The sequence below is a fragment of the Taeniopygia guttata genome, chromosome 2 (assembly GCF_048771995.1).
Source record: "Taeniopygia guttata chromosome 2, bTaeGut7.mat, whole genome shotgun sequence".
NCBI classification, from domain to species: domain Eukaryota; kingdom Metazoa; phylum Chordata; class Aves; order Passeriformes; family Estrildidae; genus Taeniopygia; species Taeniopygia guttata.
Window position 1 is genome coordinate 143611383 of NC_133026.1, and position 20258 is coordinate 143631640.

Here is a 20258-nt window from a genome sequence, read left to right on the forward strand (position 1 = left end):
CTGTATGCCTTGCTGAACTTCCCAGGCACCTGCTCAATTCACTACCCAGCACACAAAATGATCAAAGCCAAGTTATGTTATAAGGAGAAGCCCCTGATCAGTGAAGAACCTTTAAATGCAATTACTATCTTCACTGACGGGTCAGGCCGAACACACAACTCAGTTGTTACATGGCAAAATACAAAAACTAAAACCTGGGAACAAGATGTCCAAAAAGTTGAAGGTTCCCCTCAGATTGTTGAATTGGCTGCAGTTGTAAGAGCATTTCAGCTCTTTCCGGAACCTTTCAACCTGATCACAGATTCAGCTTATGTAGCTAATGTCATTAAGAGAATTGAGGGATCCGTTCTAAAGGATGTAAGCAACAATAATTTGTGTCTTTGGCTTACCTGTTTATATAACATTTTATCACACAGAGCTAATCCTTACTTTATCTCTCATATCAGGGCTCACTCTGGTCTTCCAGGATTCATGGCAGAGGGAAATGCACGCGCTGATGCACTGGCATCAGCCGCGTCTGATGAGGAAGGTTCAGCAAGCGTTGAGAAATCCACCTCGGTGCTTGCTGCAACCACCTTGCCCAACACTATTGAACAGGCCAAATTGAGCCATGCATTCTTTCACCAAAACGCACAGGCCATCAAACGAGATTTTCACATTTCCCTAGAGCAAGCACAAAATATTGTACGAGCTTGCCCAAGCTGTCAGCATGTGCAACCCCTCCCCCCTTCAGCAGCCACCAACCCGCGAGGGTTGGAGAGCCTACAGAAATGGCAAACAGATATCACTAAATATCCATCTTTTGGGAAGTTTAAAAACATCCATGTCTCTATTGATACATTTTCAAATGCAATTTTTGCCTCTGTACATACAGGGGAAACAGCCAAGCATGTCTGCCAACATTTCTCACAAGCCTTCTCCTATTTAGGTGTTCCCCAAGAAATTAAAACTGATAATGGCCCCTCATATACCTCACAAGAACTAGCCACATTCCTGAATGATTGGGGTGTTCACCATACATTTGGCATCCCTCACTCCCCCACGAGTCAGGGAATGGTAGAAAGAACACACCAAACCCTAAAACGCATTTTAAATCAACAGAAAGGAGGAGTAGATCAAGCTACACCTCAAAAGAGATTGAGTAAAGCTCTGTATGTTTACAATTTCCTAAATAGCTCTACAGAAGAGCCCGACCCCCCCATCTACAGACACTTTCTGAACAACAAAAAAGCAAAAATTAAGGAACACCCCCCAGTTTTAATAAAAAACTTAGACACAGGGCAAATAGAAGGTCCATACAACCTCATAACGTGGGGAAAAGGTTTTGCTTGTGTTTCTACAGGTCAAGGACTTAAGTGGGTCCCAGGAAAGAACGTGAAGCCTTACCATGCTCCGAAATCTGCTGACACCCCCACACCAGACAGTTCCTCTACAAGCACAAGCCAAGAAGCCAGCACCCAGACCTGAACCACGCTGCGTCATCGAGAGAAAAAGGGACTTTCTATCGTTTAATGCGTGCATATTGTTTTTGTTCTTCTGTTTCAGTTTTTATATTGAAGTTTTACTTATAATTCAACCAAAAACAAATGCCGAGTAGCTTTAGCCAAGCCTGCAAGCTCTAAGACCACCTATATATCTAACACGAACCCTAACAAACCTTTTTCAACCCGTTTAATTATAAGACCTTTTCCAAAAAAATTCTGACAATGCCTCCCCTACTATAATCAGTGATTTAATAACAATAAAGCCATCTCAGCTACACAGTTGACTTAATGGTTCGAGACTTGCACCTTGGCTAAAGGAACTCTGTAAAATAAGCTTAACTGTTTCAGTAGCAATAAGTATAGTTCTAGTAACAATACCCTGTACACCTCCAAGTGTGCAGAAAATAGTTGTTAAGTCAATATTTAATATTTCAAATGGTTCAGTGAAAAAGGGGGAGATGTTGGGGAGGGTAGATAAATATGATTAAGAACCACAATGGTACAGCCAGGACGAATATAACGCCCCCTACTGGCTGGACAATCACCCTCACCTTCAGCGGGGTCCAAAAGCCAAATGGATTCTCCCATGTCACCCCCCAGAATGTATGGTTCACCCCACATCTGTAACCCTCCCCTGAACCATCAGGTGCCTGTGACCCCATTGGCCCAGGTCCTGTTCCAGCCCACCCTGGAGCCCCCCTTGATAAGGGGTCTCCAGGGGGCTGGACGCCCTCTTGGATCTGCCCTTCCCCTCCTGGAGAGTCCTCCGGGAGTCCCTGCTCTCCTCTCTGTCTCTCCCCTCCCCCATCACCCGAGACCCAGCCACGTGCTGTGCCTGGCAGCTCGAGGCAGGGTCACAAATGTATCCTGAATAAACCTCTTCCCCCAAGAGCACCAAAGAGATCTCGCTTGAATCTGTCCGTGGAATACAAATACACGTCGTTACATGACAGTTTGTGATTCGATGAGGGGCTGTCCTCTTAGGGACAGACAGATGGTATGGGACTGGAGTGTAGAAGGGAACATAGGAGGTAATAACCACAAAAGATAAAGCCAAAAGTTAGAGCTTAGAATTAAATCAGAATCACAAAGTGAAAAAAATGACCCCATATAGCAGGTGAGGCTATTTCAGCTAAATAGCTTCTTCCTTCAGAAGGAAATGCTGTATTTGATATATTCTGGTGAGCTCACACATAACCTCTGCCCTTACACAACAGGTAAATTCCCTAAAGGGGAGAAGAGTAGGGCTAGAGCACCAAGAGATTGTTTTTTTACTGTATCCCTGAGCAGGATTACCATATTTCGAAAGCCAAAAGCATAAGATGTCCTACAGAGGCCTTGAAAGCAACCCAACCCTCCCAAGGCAACAGCAGAAGATGCTGCAGTTGATTAACTTCTCCCTTAGCATCCAGAACCCCACTATAAAATCCATTCTCATCTCTGCAACTCCACCTCCCTAGAACTTCCAGCTCCCTGTCTGCTCCAAGCAGTTTCAGTTGAAACACCATGTTGCCACAGCCTTCTTGCTCTATGGTCTCAGGAATTTGTACAGCTGGTCAGGGGATCTTTTCCAGCCAGGCAGAGCATGAAGGGAAAATGAATTAAGCAACTCTTTTTCCAAACACATGAGAAATGAGAGTAGTGCATCATCCCTTTATTTGAACAAATATGTAACCTTCATATTTATGTGTGCCACACAAATTTTGATAAACTGATTTGTTCTTATTATTTCACAAGTGGGAAAAGGAAGTAGATTTTTCATTTTAAAAAAAGCTATCTTCTTACACATTTGCACAATACCGCATGTTTTGAATAGTCTTTTTTAGCATATAAAAAAGCTGATCTTGCTTAAAGTAAAAGAAATACAAATTTCTATTAATACTGATTTTCATTGTGTTCCTGTAGGGGAATTTTAAATACTAAGGCTTGGCTCTGCAATTAAATTGTCTTTATGCAATGCTCCTTTTTTGGAAAATATGCCCCGATGGGAAAGGCCAGACTGCATATCTTTAGCAAGCCAGATGATACCTGTAACTCAGAAACATTCCCAAAGTACTCACAACATTTAAGGACCTTTGTGTGATGTCTCCTATTTTACATACCTTTGGCATGGTGACAACTAAATGACCAGTTGTTTGTGATCTTTTAGCAGAGCTGCTGTCTGGCTTCACTTCCTCAGGGAGCACAAGCTGAAAAGGCTACAAGACAAAATGGAATTAAAGTATATCATGCTAAAATACCTTTTTCTTTCTTTCACATGGACAAAACAAATACAAAACCACCACTATCACATCCTTAGATTTTAAGGACACTGCAGGTCTAAATGCTTTAACTTTAGGTATGGTATTACTAAACCTAATAAATTATGCTAAATAGTTTTGCTTACAAGTAGAGTCAGATGTATGTTCCTGAATTGCTGCCATTCCTGAAGTGGTATTTCTAAACAAGGTTATAAAATGATGCTTGACTTATATTAGCAATTAAATGAGAAAGATTATCCAGTCTATTTAGACATAAATCAATTCTCAAGATTTGTTTATGCAGTTGGCTCAGTTAAAAATAGGGATTTTGGTTTACTGTGGAAGCACTCTGATTTTTTTTTTTTTAAATGATGATAAAATTAAAACCACCAAGAAAAAAGAAAACCGGAATGACATTTTCAATACCCTTCCAAAAGAACATACATCCATTGGTTTCTGTCAGCTATAAATTCGAGATTGTGAAATTGCTAAATTCTAGCCTAGGGCAACTAGGAAGCTCTCTTCTAAAGTGAATTATGGTACACTTGTGGGGGAATATGAAGAGAGGAGAGAAGGAAAGTGAAATTTTATTTCAGGCTTTGTACATCTTCTGGTTAGGACTTCCATAGTTTATGTGTGGTTCAAAATGATGTTGGTGTTGAAAGAACATTCTCTCTGCATAGATGCAAATGACTGGTAACTTACAGAAGTCAGATCCAGAGTCCACTGAATAACTGTGGCAAACATTAACTCGTTATTTGAAATGAATGTATAAGAAATCACGCACCTTTCCCTTCACCAGTACTCGTATGTAAGTTGGCTGCACATCAACATGAAGTAAAGAAGTGTCCAAATGTCTTCAGAATGAAATATAAATAAATTAATCAATCTACAATAGACCACACAGCTCTTTCAAAGTTTCACAGTTTATAAAGCACAAGCTTAAATTTCAGTTATTAAATTTTCCAAAATACTATTAGGATTTAAAGTTTTGGGGAAAAACACCCCATGATCTTCCTGTGAATGTCACTTATAATAATGTCTAAATTCTGTCAAGACCATGACATTAGCTATTGTATAACTGCAAGGATTCAAAATCCTTGAGGAAAACAAAAAGGTCTTTCATCTGTTAGTTCAGTGCTTTACATTAATATGAAAATTAATCAATATACTATTTAAAATTGCAAAAATAATTTGTTACTTTTCCTTCTGAAGGTTTTTACTACTAAAATTATAATAGAAATTCCCTTTTTTTGTAGAGAATTTGCTGGAAAACAAAGAATAGATATACTCTCCATTCCCAGAGAACACAGTAACTTCAAATCTTTCAAACAAAATTTGTGGCCTGTAAAAGCTCCACTTTTACATCTGCTCTTCACTATGTGACACCTGATGTGACTCATGGAAATGAGCAAGTACATATTTCCCATTTCCCTTATTTTACAATGTTACTTTACAGGTGAATTTTTCAAATGTTTTAGTCTGCATTTCTTGCAAGTAAGCACAGGCTATTAAAATATGGACTACCCAGGGTCCCAAAGTGTTCAAGAAATGACTGTATGTGGCACTTAGTGCCCTGGTGTAGCTGACAAGGTCATGATGGGTTAAAGGCTGGACTTGAAGGTCTTTTCCAACCTAAATGATTCTGTGATTCTGTAGTACATCCAGCAATTTATTGCACCTGAATAGATTTTTTGAGGTTCTAGGAAAAGATCTGTATCTTATAAGTCAGAAACAGAGCAAACCACTTTTGAGGGAAATCAATGAGTTTCAGGGGAAGCACACTTGGCATGAATGATATTTTAGTGCTATAACACTAGTTCAAGTTTTATGTAACAAGTTTCTATTATGGATAGATAAAGCTGTGGGTTTCCAGCCCCTTCCTGAAGAATGGAAAAGGTCTCATGCCAGCTTAGCAGTATATCTATGACCTCCTTGTCATATTTTGCCTGATTCAGCCGAATTTCTTTCAAGCAATGGTCTGGTACATTTCAAGAATAGGCATGAGCCATGGACTCTTTCTGCTAATCAAGGAAAATAAGACAAGTCTACTCTACTCTGTCTAAGGGAGAAGAATGTAACTAGAAGCACATGAACTGTACTGAAGCACTTCTAGGGCCAAAGCATGAGCAAAAAACCTACTCCCTACAGCCTTTATCTGCAAAGGAAGAATGGAAAAGATTTTACATATGTGTAAGAGAACAGGTGTGGAAGACACCTGTTCTGCCTGTGGGCTCCAGAAAACATCAGTTCCCAAAAGGACTATTGGACACAGCGTCCATTCAGGATTAACACAACAGTCTGAAGGGCCTTTGGCTTATTCAACTTCGCTTCTTTGGCACAGGTTTTGAGATTGGTTCCATTATCCACTACATTATTTGTTTTCTTCTTGAAAAGTCCCCATTACGGAGAGCAGTGTAATTGAAACACTGTGTATATATCTTATGAGTGGCAAAAATTATTGGGAAAAAAGTTCTGACCTGTAAACAGCAAGATCCAAGATGATCTGGTTGTTTTCTTCATCATCTTTCAGAGAGAAATGAAGCCTAATAACAATGACAAGAAACACCTCCAGGATAAATACTACTGGAGTGAATAAGCAAACATTACAGCATAGTTCAAATGTTAGCAATTTTAGATGAATATAAACACCATTTAGACAATATGTAATGTGATTATTTAGAAACAGTTGCAATTTGCCCCACGAACAGAAAAAATACTGGCATTTGAGCCAAGGTCACTCTGATATTTATTTTCTGTTCTACCTACTCAAACCACAAGAAAAAGAAAAAAAATCCTCTGCTGAATGTCAGTTAAAAGTAAGCTCATTCTGACAATGCAGAACGAGAGACATCTGCTGGTGAAACCTGTTACTCTATTACATCTTCACAGAAAAAAAGAGTTCCAAAATGCATGAAAAACACAAAACTTTCTAACTCTGATCTTATGGTATGTTTAAAAAAAATGCACTTTTGTTCATAGTAATTAATTTGCCCCAAGTAGAACGTCTGTGCATTTCCAGAGTAAAACCTGATTTGCATAATATTCTTGATTCTATAAGCTTTATATTTGAAAATGAGCCTGTAGATTGAATTAGCTGTGTGTTTGTGATGTGTTGGCTGTGTTCTTAAAATTGAGACTGAATCTTACCAGTTATAAATTGATGCCATATATTACTACAACTGTAAGGAGATCTAGTCTAGGCTTACAAGTTCTGCTCATATGCTCAAACATCTCCCATGTATGATAGCAGAGAAAAAACAGAATGAAATTACCTACAAATGAGAAGCTTTTGATAAATTAGTTATTAGTATAAAATGAAAGGATTTTGCTTAATATAATTTATCTGGAGTATTTCAGTGACATTAAAGTACTTAGATGTGTTTAGGTAATGGAAAGACGCTCAAATGGTAACAGATCAGATGATACATTTTTTCAGCAATAAAAATATTTGCCAGATAGTTTTCACTCTTTGCTCTCCTATATTCTAGAACAGTCAATTTGCAAGAAAGTTTACAAAGGGTTGTAGTTTACGAGTATTTTTTGATGGAAAAGTGCAAAGAATACAAAACAGCTTTATTTCCTGTCTGACTGCATCACTGATCTTGAGAATCCACTAAAACATGAAGGGTGAACAAAAGGACAAAACTGTAACATTTTCCAGGAGGAATCTTAATTAGAACTGAAGAAGAGAAATAGTCTGTCCTCAGCAGCAAACAGCCTTTCCTCTTGCTAACTTTCCAAAAGAACATCAGAGAAATTTGGACATTTTTATGGACATGAGACTTCCACGTTGAAGCAAAAACTTTGGAGAACACCATCTGCTTACTTGCATCTATTTCTTTATGTCTCTCCAATAACTGCCAGATTGCACTGAACAGCTGAGACATTCTTGAAGTCATGACAAAAAATGTTCATTGGTCTGGCTTTATGTGGGCACATCCACAGACTAAATTCAGAAAACTCGGGTGACACAAACAGGGATGCTACTAACAGTGAACTCTGTTTCTTCTAAAAAAGGTAGTAGAGATTTAGTCTAAATGTCTCTGCTTTTTAGAGGCACAAGCAAGTTCTATTAACACAAGATTTAAATTATTTTACACTCATCTTTTTGGATTAGAAAATTATACAATTTCTTTTTTTTCAGTCAACACATTTTTACTGAAAAAAGTACGTCAGTACAATGGAAAGTGTAGACAGACTAAACATGGCTCTACATGACACTAAACATGATACTAAACTCTTCTACTACCTTTAATTCTCTCTGTTTTACTGAAAACTGTGCACTACATATAATTTCTTGAATTTGCAAGGATTTCTAAATTTCCAAGATTTAGAAAGCAGTCTTCATGCTAATGATAAGCATGTTCACAGATTTGGTTTTGCAGCTAAATTGTTATTAAATGGAAAAACTTCTCAAGAGAACAGCAAAGAGGTAAGTGGCCACTTTCTCATGCCAGCGTCCTGCAGGAGCCCCTGTGGGGAGCTGTTTATAAGGAATAATGTTTACACAGAGTCTCTTGCTTTTGATTAGAAAATGAAGATTTGATTCATGTAAAATCAATGGCTGATATACCTGGAAACTCATTCCAAAATACCCAAACCCCAAGTGCCTTTGTCAATGGTAAAACACAAGACACTTCCCTGTATCCCCATCCTCTGTTGCTGCAGGCCTCACTCAGGGTCACAGGGCCTCATGCCACAGAAGCTGATTATCCTGCCCAATTCTGCCAGTTTTACACCTGTCTTCAGAAGACAGAATGATTTTCTCTGGAAATGTTACTAGGATGTATTTTTTTACATTTAAAGTGACTTCTCATACACATTTATCTTCAACAATTAAAATTTTTATACTTCTAGAAAGATGCTCCAAGAAAGAGCCTTACTACAGAAGGAAAAAGACCAAAAAAATCTTAGAAAAACATGTTCTTCAATCTTTAAAGACAAAGATGTTAAATTAAACAATCCTCAACACTTAACGCAATGACAACTGATTCTTTTTCCAGCATCAGAATATAAATTTAGAATACAGTTTTCCCACAAGGAATATAATACTGCAACAAGAATTTCTCAGTCGTCCTATTTTTGGATTGTCTCATATATTGAAATAGTTGCCCAAATCAACTACAGAGAGATTAGACTGTTTAACCTCTTAACCTTACATACTTAGGCACATTGACATTCAGAACTTTTCCTTCTGCAGTGACCAATGTCCAAGCAGTCTTCTCTCTCTTTTTCGATTCCCTTAACAAAACAGAAAGAAAAATTATTTATGATTAATCATTAAAAAGTTGCATTATTATGTATAATAGCAAAAATAAAGAAGATGGTCAGAAGAGGTAAGAATTATCTGGTATTTGATGTTAAGGCTACAATTTAGTTCAGGAACAAAACAGATGTTCTCAATGTCACACTGAGAACATCTAAAGATGAGCAAATACATGACTTACATGGATAGTGACTTCTTCTGTATGTCACCATGTCCATAATCAAACAGAAATATTTCAAATTATCTGGTATACCACAAGAAAACCATGGATGGATTACATCTATGAAATGGGACATTTTTCTATTTCATTTTTCTAGTCAAACTCATCATGAGGTGTTGACACTGATAAATGGCTTGATGTATGGGCAAGCAATTCTACAGAGTTTTTATTCATGCTCGGTGATTACTCCTACTGAACAACTGCTTGGCCTGCCTCCAAACAGCATCTCTCTCTCAATCACTATTTTGCTCTAGCAAAAAGAATTTTAATGGTCAAAAGATTAAAAGCAGCATCAAATAGGATACAGCAGGACCAAAGGGCAGACATATAGATTATTTGTTGATGCATATATTACATTTTTTGTTGTGTTCTTTGTTCAAAAAATGCAATACCTATTCCTGATGTTTTGATGATGTACTGATATATTACTTTAATACTCACTATCCATTTCCAGCTATTAGCAATTAAACTATGTCTGACTTTCATTAAGTACAATAAACTAGCTAAGATAAATTTATCTGCCCAAACAAAGTAGATCACAGTAACACCATTAAGACTTGTAATACTGGTATTTTCCTGTGTAAATGTTTAGCTTATGAGCAAGGGAAGGAAGAGCAAGGAATCTTAGTAACATGAAAAAGAAAATTCTGCTCACAGTTAAGTAAAAATACTGAGTTTTCTTTAAAAATACAGCACTGTAATTGTCATGTTGCATTAATCCACTCTTCAGCTGGTCAATATAGTGGGTATGGTCACTTTAGTCAGCATATTAAAAGGGAAAACATTTCTCAAAAAAACCCCAACAACAATCCATTGCTTCTTTTTTGTTCCTGAACCTATTTCTTACTATAAATTCAAGATTAAGACCATGTTAAATGTAAATCACTAATGATAGATATAAAATATTATTGATTTAGAACACCTTGGGGAAAAAGAAACATAAAAATAGACCTGATCTATAAATACAATGGATTTGAAGAAGAAATAAAAACACTTCAATAGATCTACTGGAACAACTACATAAAACCAGTTTCTGTTTAAGAAATACAATTATCCAAGTGTTAAACACTATTCTATAATATAAATCAGCTTTTATATGGAATTTGTGGGCTGCCAGTCTCCACACCTGAATTCCTAGACTTGACACTTAAATGCAAAGTGAATGAACCACCTCTCTGTTCAAAATATATTCTCAGAAACACTTCAGAAATTTTATTCTACCACCTGTTGGCTTTTAATAATCTGTTCCCAGATGAAACTATCTATTCATGTGAACCATTTTAAGGAGATGCCATGAAATTTTCTCAACACTAAATCAAAATGACCCATGAAAAGATTTTTAAACTCTTTTGATGCCTTGGAAATTTAGAAAAATTCAGAAATTAATTATTCTATCTTTATTATAACACTCTTTGGACTGTCCATGAATCTTTAAAGTTGCTTTCGACTTGAGCAAGGCATTTCCAAACACAGCAAAACTCAAACTGGCTAGAATCTGAGTTTCACAGAAGTTCTTCCAGGAACTTGAATTAATAATAGCAACAAGTTATGCACATTTCCAGATTTCCTGGAGAATTCCCTTGGACTGACTTTTTCAATACTTAGCCTTGACAAAAAATTTTTAAAAGCAACCCCTTAAAAAAAAAACAGCTACAAAAATCTCCAGCACAAAGTATGTTGTATAAGTAAAAGAGAGAGAGAGAGAAAGAAAAAAAAAATGTAAACAAAAAGACATTGTTTACAACGTCTGTGGAACTGATAAGCTAGCAGCAATAAAATACTGGGTTTTTTTGCTAGTATCTGCATATATTTTGCATGTTCAGCAAAACAAGTAAGAAATCTATAAAGTTTTAAAGACTTTTCAGGGACCAGACTTCTTCTGATTCACTATGCCAAATAACATAAAAGAATCTTATAACTTGTGACAAATATTTTTGATAAATATGAGAAAAAAAATTCTCAGTTACATGGAAAAAGTGCCTGAAATGCCACTTGTGCAAAAACCTTGTAGCATGGCCTGCATTACATAATGCAATCTGCACTATGGATAAATGTTTTTAGCAGAATGTTAAATGCTGAACTACCCAAAACAGCCAGCAGAAAAGTGGAACTTCTAAACTCCATAAAAAGAAGTGAAAAAAAATATTCAAAAACTCTGAGGAAAACTAAAATAAGAAGTACCTAAATGAAGTGTAGAAAATAATAGAAAATAAAATCAACAATCTGAATATTTAGTTTAGACTGTACATGCCTCTTTTAACAAGCAACAGAGATTTAAGCTGTCAGTTCTCAGTCATATTTAATGTCAGGAAATCATCTATCTGCCTCTTCTCTGCCCCTTTGAAAATTTCTCCTTCAATTCATCAAAGATATTAAAACAAAGAAGTACCTTCCATTGTCTTTAGCTCTCCGTTTTTCTTCAATATATCTGTGAGTTTCTAATCTAGATTCTGGAGTATATGGTGTAGGCTCCTCCCAAAATTTTCTGTCTTCATCATCATTTTCAACAGTTCTGCATCTTTCCTGCTCTCCATCTCCTTCTGCCTGATTGGTTTTTTCCTGTGGGGAGTCTGGGCTATACAAGATCACTGAAATGTTATCCCAAAGAAATGAAGGAAGAGTAACTTGCTAATAAATTACTGCATCATATTTTTTCAACCCAATAATAACAGTACAATTCCTACCAAGAATGGTATTTTATATATTTGGAGAACATTCTCTACTCTGCTTCTTTTGTCAATCAACAAAGCATATTTTGACATAATGCTTTTCATTTACCTGGCTATGAAGTGGCTATACTTAATCCCCTGAAAACCCTGATACATAGTTCAACAGATTTAATTTCAGAAAAAGAATTTTCAGACACCCTCACAACTTTCACGTGAGTAAAAACCTTCAGTCCATGTGCTGTTTAAAATTTCCCAATATTAGGCGGCAACAGATTAGAAATTTATGAGGTAGCAATGAGTAGCTCCTCAAATGCAATCTTAACACCTGAATAATTTTTGTTCCCTAGCTCTAAGCTTCTGTAAATCTCATCAACAGAGAGAGAAAACTAAATTTATGATACAGGTGTGAGGATTGAGGACAAAGTTCTGCAGGCAGCTTAATGAAATAGTTTCTATGGGATTAAAAATAAGAGGAATGGCAAGTGCAATAGAAGGTGACCCCAGACAAAAATCCTGCTGCTGTCTAGGTAATGTCAGTGACAGGAAGTGGAAGAAGTAGGAAAATCAACACCAAAGGCCTGCAATATTCCATTTCAGTCTTCAGATGACAAAGATAATGCTAAGGCAAAAGCATTTATAGATGAACAGCTGCTTTCTCTGGAACCCCTGCTTTACCTTAAATAAGAATTTCCAGCTGTTTTCCTGAAAGAAACTATTAATTACACTATTTTGGCACCCAGACAACTCAGCTTGGAGTTTTGGGAGAAAAAATTCTATTCAACTCTGTCTGCAGGTCAATAATAAATTATGTTTGTAACTAATTATAGTTTTCATTAGAAATAATATGCATAAGAAATAACTCTGCTTGAATCAACCATAAAGATGAACAAAAATATATAAGTGGAATTATATTAACTCTTTGATGGAAAAAGCCAAAGACAGAATAATGTTTACTCAAAAACTGTTGTTGTTTACTGTTACCTGTCAAATCCAAGCTTAGAGTCTATCTGTTTCTGTTTCTCATCCTTTCTTTCTTGCATTCTTCTTTGAGCCTCTTCCTTTTCTCTGGCTCTTTTCAGAAGGTAAGCTTGTTCCTGTTCTCTGATTTTCCATTTCACTTCTGGATAGTTTTGAAGGGCTTTAATCCTCTCTGAACGTTCTATTTCTTTACTATCCAAATACTTCCCAAAGGGGAAAAAATCAATATAAATATGTGAGAAATTATAAACATATTCAAATCAATAAATCTATTAATCATAGTTTCATTTTGATAATTAAGTTCTGTCTATAATTAGACATGCATCTTTCACGTATTAATAGCACTATGTAAGTTATACTTTATTACAAAGAATTAACAATAACTTGCTATTCAGATCTGAAAATGGTTTTGTGTGTCTAATATCTGCTTTTAGCATTTTCCAGGAATTTTAATTAGTTTTATTAGACTATACAGTAGAGAGAGTGACTTCAGCCATCTCTGGTCTCTGACTTTGATTCAGACCGAAATTATTTCTTTTGGTGTCTAAGTTTATTGCCAACTGAGTAAGTTGAATCTACTCTTAATAAGTTAAGCAGTGCCTGTGCTTCTCTGAGGAAAATTGTGAGAACATACTTCAGGCCTGAGACTGTTTCATTGACAGGAAATGGTTACATCAGTTCAGTCACAGCACAAAACCTCAAAATCTCAAAGTATCTATTTTCAGCCAATACAATGTAGTGCAATTTTACACCAACTTGTATTTTTTTACTGTCTCACACTGCAGGTTTAGTACATATTGTTGGAATAATACCAACAACTCACTAACTTCCTGCAATTGTGCTAATAATTTAAAAATACATTGTATATAACAACCATGAGGAAAAAGTGTCAGAACTGTACATTTATTTGAAAAAAAAATTGAAAAACTTTTGTTTAAGAATCTCCAATAAAGATTACAGAAAAGTTAATGAATAAATGTGGTTTCATCAGAATAGAACCAATTATTATCATAGTATTTATTGTAGTAATTTATTCTTTGGAATAAAATTTAATTTCCTTTAAAAATTAAGAAAAAGTCTATTAGATTTCCAAGTACAGGTGTTTATTTTGTTTATGACAAGTATGTTTAGCCAACAGTACTCATGTTTCATCTGGATTTAAATTTAAGTTTTAAAATCTTACTTTTAATTGCTGAAGAGTTGCCACTACAAATTGTCTATAACCTTCAAATTCAGTACATGGGTTACCCATTAGAAACAATTCCTTCAGGTGAATATTACATTTTAGGGATTCAATACTGGAGAGTTCACCAATGAAATTTGCTGTCAGGTCAAGTTTCTTCAATTCTTCACAGCCTGTTTGAAAGAAACCTTAATTCAATTTGTCCATAACTGTACACGACATACATACACACACATGTACACACTTGGATATAAAACTCCATTTGTGTTCTGTAAACTGGTTTAATTCTACCAGAACACATCTTTCCAAGACTGAGTAAAAAGAGTGACTCACAGCTAAAGTTTATGAGCTTACAATATTTACAGGAATAAAAAAATCAATAAAATACAAAACACCATAAAACATACTGGTTTTATCAGTATCAAAACTTTGTGGGCATTTATAGAGAAGCTATTAAATATTTAATTTTCAGATAAGCTGGATTTCATTTTAACAGTCTGATTGCCTCGAAACCCCCTCTCAGTTAAATCTCAATCATATGGCTAAAATCCAACCCAATTGCTTAAAGACAGTAGGATCAATTATGAGTTCCAGTTCTGGGTATGGTTAATCTCTGGTAATATTATTCAAGTACAAAGAAAAGATCTCCCAAAAACTCACTGTAAGTTAAGTTTTCGAGTCTGTGGACTCAGCTGTCATTGTAAATACTTTATCATTGGTTAAATTGCAAATACTGGTGAGAACATGTACTAAAACAATTCATTACAAACAGAAACTCTAAATTAGGTTAAAAAATGCTCTAGAAAATCGGATTTTTTAATTTATTAGCCTTTCCTTTTATCATAATGTGTCCATGAATCATAAACTTGCCTCTAAGAATAAAAAGTTTAACTGAGAGCAAGCTCAACTTTGATTTATATCACTGTAATCACTTTCCTTTTCTGGTCTATTTGCTAAGTTTTATGTACAGTTGAGCTGTAAGAAAGTAAACAACACAGAACAATTTATTAGGGGATTTAAATAACCCAAATTTATGCAAGGATCAATCCCAAAGGTTGTAACTCCTAAGTAAATGACAAATCACAGTAATAAATAATACAGCCTGATAGATTAATTTAAAATTTAGAGCCATGAAAACAAATGCAACTTTCTCAGCAAATTCTTAAATATGTACTACACTATCTACTTCTTCACCATTTTCAAATTTGTGTTTAGACTATTTGCTTGTTCCTTATTTAAGCCATCCTCTTGAATCAGCTTGCAGACTTAAAAACATGAAGTAAACCAACAAACCACCCAACTAAACCAACAAGAGAAAAACAAAACAAAATGAAAACACAGACACACATACAAATAACCAACCAACCTATCAGTTTGTTTGAGTTTTTTTTTTAACTGTTACTTTGTCAAGGTGGATATATTAAAGATTCAGCAACTGGCCTAATCAGACCTGAGAAACAGAAAACAATCAAGTCATAATTTATTCAAGTCATATGGCATGTGTTTATGGGTCGCTCCAAGTCTTAGATTTTAATCTTGGAAAATGCCGTATTTTGCACATGAAATGCAAACATGCACATGAAATGTGCAAAAGTGACAGGATAAAGGATTAAACACAGAAAAAACAGATAGGATTTCAAGCCATGAAAGAGAAAAAAATCCTCTGAAAACCTCTTTTAAAAAAACTCAGACCCTCAATGCAACCTGTGCTGAGCACAGAACCTCCTTGTGTGTGACATTTGATTCCTGAAGATAAAGCGTGACCTGGAGACATTTAGGAAAGTTCAATGAGAAAAATTCAGCAGTAGGAAGTGTTTGCTACAAAGAAAAACTTACTGAAACCCTGCACCCAAGGATCCTCTACACAGCCACAAAATACCCCTACAGGTGAGGACACTTAATGGCTTCCACCCTCTTTTACTCCAAGTCACAATTTCAGTGCTCTCGTATGAAAAGGCAAAATGGCTTTTTTCAAAATCTGACCTTCCAGATTTTCAATTCTTTCAATGTTGTTCAAAGCTAAATTTAAATATTCCAGCTTCTTTAGTTTGCCCACATTTTCTGCAACAAAACATAGATGGATTATTTCAGTTTTCAGCACTGGAAAGGATAATATGGTTTCACTTGCTTACTTCAAAGCAACTATGATGCAGAAAAATAAGAAAGGACAAATCAGAATATGTACCACATTACTGAACATTAATATTTTAAAGTTAATAAAAAGACCAAAAAAAAGTTTTCTGAAAACATAAAATAAAAAAGCAAAAAGAAATAAGGAAAGTTATAAAACACATTTTTATCACAAATCCATAAAACACATATCTAATTCAAGAGGAATGGCTGAAAAAGCATAGTGAGACATTCTATCTTGGGAAATGTGAGATATCTACAAATTTGGTGACATGAATCCTACCACAGTTTATGAAGAACTTGGAGAGGTATTTTCTACAGAATTCACTAATTATGACATCAATTTCTCAGCAAGAACTTGTGCAGCTTAGTTTGGATGTTTGTTTTTCTTGCAATATTTCTGTAATGAAATGAATATTTCTGTATTTCTGTATGATGTGAGAGCTGTGTTGAAGCCACTGCTACCACTCATGCACACAGGGGATGCCTGACAAGCCCCTGCCTGCTCATGTGGCAGGGTTGATCTCAAGAGCTGCATCAAGGTTTGCTTTAACAAGAGAAAAGCCACAGGCCAACAGAGCCAATATAAACCATTTCTTTATTATATTCAGAAACATTCTTGGAACTGCTGGGTCCTCTGCTGGATCCTCTGCAAGGAGATGTTGGTATCCACTGGGAAGAAAAACTTCTCAGCTCCAATACTGTGTAACAGCCTCTGCTGACAATGATTTTGGTCACCACCATAGTGTGGGGAGGGGCTGGTGGTGATTGTTTTGGTTGTTGTTTGGTTTGGGGTTTTTTTTTTTTCCATTTGTAGTTAAGGTATTACCTCGGAAAGCTGTCATATTATACAAGAATACATGAATCAGCAAGTTGAATATTTTTTCAACTCCTAGTTAGATTATGGTAACATAAAAATGAAATTGCTGAAAAAAATGTTGTGTTAAAAAAGCAACAATCAGAATATCTGTGCTAACCTGAAGGAGGCCTGAGTGTTGACAGAAAAACCACAAGAACTAATACTGTGATATCAGTGTCTGTGGTATATGGTAAACTCTTTGACTCTCTGCCACAAGATGGGATATTTAGAAAATATCCTTATTTTTGAAATTTAAATCCATGAAAGGTGTTTCACACTCATATACTAGTGACTTCTATCTCAGTAGTATCTTTTTAATTTAAAATTTCCCTTGCAAATTCCTGAGCTTCTTACAAATTTAATAAAGAAAGCAGGAAAGGGACTCTTGTTAGGAGCACAATCCCTTACATATAGTGGAATTCTTTTTTCTGATTTCAAAATTATGCATGTGAATACCTTTTAAAATAATCATACTGACAAAAGACATACCAATTTTCGGAATGAGATTATTCTGAAGATAGAGAATTTTTAAATCTCGACACCATTTGTCAAGATGCTCTAGCTTTTCTATTTCCTGCTGATGTAAAGAGATTTCTTCCAGTGAAAAAATTTCACAGTTGTTATGTTCTGCACGTCTTCTAACAAGATCTTCAGTGACTGAAAGAAACATTAGATGTCATATTTTCCTGTAATAATTTTCTGCCATCTGACTTACGAGCAAATTATAAAATCATTAAAATACTTTGTTCCACCATACCAAATACCCAGTAGAAATGACAACAAAAGTAAAATCTGCCAGAAGAGATATCAAGATATCAAGAACCAAGTAGCTTTGACCCACTCTGCCACAGTAAACATCTTTTGTGAAACACAATCACGTCACCTGTAACATTTTGAAAGATCCATATGAAAACTGCTGAGTCTTCCATAAGGATGTGATACAACCCTTGCAGAAATTAATCCAGCAGCCACTATTTTCAGCATAGCTTGGGTTGCAGATTGATTCATGTAGACAAGTAGTGGAGTGTTTTATGCTGTTTTATTTCCAGATGCCAGATGTTCACATCCCAGACAGCAGCAGGGGGTGGGGGGAAAGCAAACTACAGTGTCATCATATTCTTCTAGCAGCACAGCATGCACAGAAATAAGCAGGATAAATGCTGAAAGTGGGCAGATATTATTTATGTCATAACTAACTCATGCTTATAAATGTTTATGTTAGAATGAAATGTATACCTGGTATTTCTTAGGCACTACCAGCTCATCAGAGCCAGCAAAGGAGTTTCAGTGGCTGAAAAACACCAGAGACCTGGGCTCAATTATCATGCTGCAATATTTAATGCCAGGCAGTCTTTCAAACAGTAAAAAGGCTCTGTATAATAAAGGTAAAGAAATTCTACAAAAAACAGTGCTCACTCCTGAGCTAGATGCTAGAACTTTTTTCCCAGCACACTGCACCAAAAAGTGCCAGCATTTTCCTCTCCTTGACAAGCACTGGACTGTAGTGAAGTACTGAGGAAAAAAAACCAGGGTTTTATAAAGTTAGCATAGGTATTTTCATGATTTTTAATGCTTAAAAAAAAAAAAGTCTTACAAAAAGGATCTGAAGAACAGTGAGCAAAAACAAAAAAATACATAAAGATTTGTGAACACAAACTTCCTACTATGCATTAATTAAAAATACTCTTTACTTCTTTGTTTCAGGGAGGTTTTGTGAAATCATCCAGTTTTCTTAGTGGTCCTGGAATGGCTGCACACATTCACATGGACCAGCAAACTGTGTACCAATACAGCCCAAACTCTCATGTGTCCATACAGCTCCTCTATCTGCAGTCTTTAGGAAAGAGGTACAACTGGTTGTGTTTATATTATATTGTTTATAGATGCCCAGGTTAAATCTCCCTTCTGCTCAAAAGAGTTTCACCTGATAGAATTAATTTACAGAATTAAATGTGGAGATACAGATATTGGTTGAAGGGGGAAACCTGTCTGCAGATAAATCATGTTGGGAAAGGTGTCTTTGTCTCTTTTAACCACATCGAGGAGGTTTATTGCATCTGAATAATCATCTTCCCTTCCACTTGAACTTGATTAAAGTAACAGAGAAAAGTGAAAAAAAAGTCAATAATTGCGGCTAAACACTTCAGTCTTCACAGTAAATATGAAAAAACATTGACACTTCTAATAAGTTTCTTGACAAATCTGCTGGAAATTGAAAGAAAAAAAAGTCTGCTTACTACTGTGTTTGGCTGCAGATTTTTCAGTGCCACTATTTAAAATTCCTATTCAAAATTACCAGGTAATTTTGAGCAGGAAAACAATACTTCCCAATCTGGATACATACACACTGGTGGCAATATTATGCTCTATACCCTTTATACAAAAGAAGTCATAGAAACTATTCCTGAAAGCTTAATTACAGCCCAATTTCCATTTGCTGATGAAAATTGAAATTATTTTTTCACTCATTCTGCAAAAATGTCTACTTTCATTAACATATTTTTTGCAAAGAAGAGACAGTCTTTCACAACAGAAGCTACAGTGAAGCTTCAGAAACCATTTTGAGATCCTGTTGTAGGGAACTGCCTGAATATTTGACATTTTGTGTAAGATCTAGTTCATTTAAGAGGAATGAGGGAAACAAGCTTGCAAGAGAAAACACATATTAAATAAAATTTTAAATAACAGCAGCTCCAGGACATTAATGAACACACTGAACTCACTAAAAAGTTCATTAACCAGATTTTCTGGTGTTGTGTGCAGTAAAAAGAGACTGGAGCAGCAACCTGAGAGATCACAGCTACTCCCAAGTTCCCTTGAACACAGGAGGAAATGAGGGATGGCATCAATCAAGTGGAGAGAACAGATCTTGAAGTTCTAATGCCTAGGCTTCCAAAAATGACACATTTTACTCAAAAAATGAAGCAGAAATTAAGGATAACATTAAAGAAATTGAGAGAATAAGCAGATGGACAGCTGCAGGTGATGGTGCTGCATTTCAGGAAAGTGAAGTATGCCAGCATTACTTTAAGACTCATCAAATGCATGCTGCACAGTTCAGGAGATAAAGTCATTCTCCTTCAGGCAGTGCCTGCTCCAAGAGGGCATCTGCCAGCTTCCTGCAGGGAGAAGGAGCTCCTGTCCAACACACTGTGTCAGCCCAGCATGGGACTGGCAGCCCAGTGATAATATACAATCAAAACAGATTACAAGAAAAATCACAGAG

At 35.9% G+C, this 20258-nt stretch overlaps 1 protein-coding gene across 8 annotated transcripts in view; it reads right to left on the reverse strand.

Annotated features, from left to right (window-relative positions):
* Nucleotides 1-20258, reverse strand: part of DNAAF11 (dynein axonemal assembly factor 11) — a 42455-nt gene that overhangs the window by 21053 nt on the left and 1144 nt on the right. For 2 of the 8 annotated variants that reach the window (XM_030266715.4, XM_030266716.4), the window contains exons 2-10: nucleotides 17522-17689; nucleotides 16027-16104; nucleotides 14044-14216; nucleotides 12864-13063; nucleotides 11603-11788; nucleotides 8891-8968; nucleotides 6205-6270; nucleotides 4512-4581; nucleotides 3587-3682 (exon numbers count right to left, since the gene is read on the reverse strand). In XM_030266715.4, the coding sequence (XP_030122575.4) occupies nucleotides 3587-3682; nucleotides 4512-4581; nucleotides 6205-6270; nucleotides 8891-8968; nucleotides 11603-11788; nucleotides 12864-13063; nucleotides 14044-14216; nucleotides 16027-16104; nucleotides 17522-17689 (1115 nt within the window). Of the gene's footprint in view, nucleotides 1-3586; nucleotides 3683-4511; nucleotides 4582-6204; nucleotides 6271-8890; nucleotides 8969-11602; nucleotides 11789-12863; nucleotides 13064-14043; nucleotides 14217-16026; nucleotides 16105-17521; nucleotides 17690-17915; nucleotides 18259-20258 lie in introns of those variants that run through there. The other 6 variants (XM_072925020.1, XM_012572113.5, XM_030266719.4 and 3 more) reach the window with 6 other exon arrangements.